The sequence below is a fragment of the Austrofundulus limnaeus genome, unplaced genomic scaffold, assembly GCF_001266775.1.
Source record: "Austrofundulus limnaeus strain Quisiro unplaced genomic scaffold, Austrofundulus_limnaeus-1.0 Scaffold1255, whole genome shotgun sequence".
NCBI classification, from domain to species: domain Eukaryota; kingdom Metazoa; phylum Chordata; class Actinopteri; order Cyprinodontiformes; family Rivulidae; genus Austrofundulus; species Austrofundulus limnaeus.
In genome coordinates, this window is record NW_013953657.1 from 72,157 (window position 1) to 74,499 (window position 2,343).

Here is a 2,343-nt window from a genome sequence, read left to right on the forward strand (position 1 = left end):
CCCAGAATGCTTTGCGTGTAAATAAAATGGCCCCGTCTGTGTAATATATTTTTAAACTTTTGTTTAAACATGATAAAAACTGAACATCCTACAGCACTTTTACAATATTTATTTTACAGTTAAAATATATGTTTATTAAATAAAATCTAATGTTACAACTAATCATGGATCCCTTTAAAAGAAAAATAAAGCAAGCCTGCAAAACTGCAAAGAGTTAGTCTAGAGGCTGTTATGTATGTTTCAAGGAAAATACCCACAGAAAAAATAATCATGGGTTTATTCTATTCGATTTTCAAGCACCACTTTAATGTTTAAGTTAAACTATCATTGAAGACAAAGTTTCATCCTTTTCATCTGTGGTGTGTGTTTACCTGTACTGCTCCTGTGTGTCTCGCAGGAGTTTTTTCAGCTCCTCTATCCTCTCAGTGGTCAGCCTACGAACGATGACATCTTCAATCGTCTCCACCACCTCGCCCTTCTCACCACGTTTACGCCTAGAACAATGCATGAAGCACACCAAAAAGTCAACAGTCAAACGAAATTATCAAGGTTCATTTACCATAGCAGCAATGCTAACTGTTTTTTACGTAAATGTATTTTGTAGTACTGACTTAGGTGCTTCTGTTGCTTCGAGCAGTTCAGAATATTGTGAGGCACAGTGCTGAGAAGAGAGAGAGGTTATCCGTATTAAAAGAGAATACATATCAAAGCAACTTATCTGACTTTCTACACAGTGAGACTAAAAGTAATTTATAAATTTCTGTGTAGGTTTGCGAGTCTCTCACCTTCTGAGAAAACCAGTCAGGTGGACGGCCGGACTCAGAGAAGGGTTTGATGGCTCTGCTTACAGACACCCTGGAAGATGAAGAAACTCCTTACAATAAATATAAGCTGGATGAGTTGAAAGTAAATAAGAGTAGAAACATTACGTAGCTTCTCGTTAGACTGATTCTAAAAGGGACTGAACTATGCCCAGAAAATCTTTTGAGGATACACTGAGATGTGAGAATATCAGCTTAAATTGGGTTGAACCCATGCGTTTGTTTCATGTGTGAATGACAGAAACAGCTGTGTTTATTTAGAGTGTTGTTGCTTTACCAGTTTTGGTCTCCACTCCTCAGTACAGAGGAGGCCAGGCACAGTTTCTCTCTGATGGACCAGGGCTCTGTTGGTCCCACATTTAAAATCTTGTGTTCTGTTTGGGGGGGGAAATACAGGAACTTATTATACGCCCTACTAACACTGACCACTGCTGGATCACTAATGGCTTGAACTAATATAACACCTTATCAAATCCACTAGGACCCCAAGGCACTTTACACTTCAGGCATTCACACTGTGATGGCAGCAATCTACAGTCAAAGCTGCCCTGGGACACACTGACAGGCACTACTGACTAAATGCTTTATTTTAGGTTGAAAACAGTTTCAAGTATCCTAGAACTTAACCTTAACTTAGAACTGCTGCGACCAGATTTTGCAAGGCTGCTCAGTGCGTTGGCTTGTAATTTCCTCCTGCTTCGTTTTTTCTACGAATTTCAACAAAGCGTGCCAACATCAGGTAGTTAGCCTCATCTTCAAGTTTTAAATTTTTGTTGATGCATTTTGAAGAGACAATTTTTTGAAAATAGGATCAAAGTAAATGACCCGAGTTTTTCTAGTGACCCCTTAAAATTGATAAGCTGCCATGAAGAACATTATTTTATCTGCCCTTGTTCCAAATTTGATGATTTGAAACATTGAAGTATGTTTTTTTTATTAGCCGTAATAGCTCTTGTTAGCAAAGTGTGTTGACGCTCATCTTAGTCACCTGATACATTTCACACGTTGTCATTGATTGAGGAGCTTTGTTTACAAAACAGATGTCCACATGGTTTTTAAATTGTTTTAATTTCCTTTCTTTCTAAGACACATTAAGTTGATTTGATGCTGCAGTTTGCCTTGTAATATTATTTTATACATTTTCTTTTCTGCTACTTTTGCATTGACTATTATTAAGTTTTATTAGTTTTTAGGATACAAGATGCTTCCTACAAAAAMCAGAATGTGAATCTTTTTCCTAAAATTTCATGATGATATCTTGAACACTGAGGAAATTATGAACAAAAATAGATAAAAAGGTGAAAAGGTCACAAAGGCCCCATTGGTTCTGCTGTGAACTGCAGCAAGAAAACATGAGCTGATTTCACCTAAATAAACATCAATAACTTCCCTCAGACTTGAGATAATCACACAATTTTGGTGATATTTTGCAGTGTTGTATAAATTACCTCAAAGTGATACTTGAGTAAAAGTACAAGTATCTTATCATAAAAATACTTTGGTAAAAGTTAAAGTCTTCTCT

The 2,343-nt window shown here is 36.6% G+C and overlaps 1 protein-coding gene across 1 annotated transcript in view; it reads right to left on the reverse strand.

Moving 5' to 3' along the window:
- Nucleotides 1-2,343, reverse strand: part of brd8b (bromodomain containing 8b) — a 38,400-nt gene that overhangs the window by 33,916 nt on the left and 2,141 nt on the right. The window contains exons 2-5 of the mRNA XM_014031457.1: nucleotides 1,099-1,195; nucleotides 786-855; nucleotides 612-661; nucleotides 372-494 (exon numbers count right to left, since the gene is read on the reverse strand). Coding sequence (XP_013886911.1) covers nucleotides 372-494; nucleotides 612-661; nucleotides 786-855; nucleotides 1,099-1,195 — 340 coding nt within the window. The remainder of the gene's footprint in view (nucleotides 1-371; nucleotides 495-611; nucleotides 662-785; nucleotides 856-1,098; nucleotides 1,196-2,343) is intronic.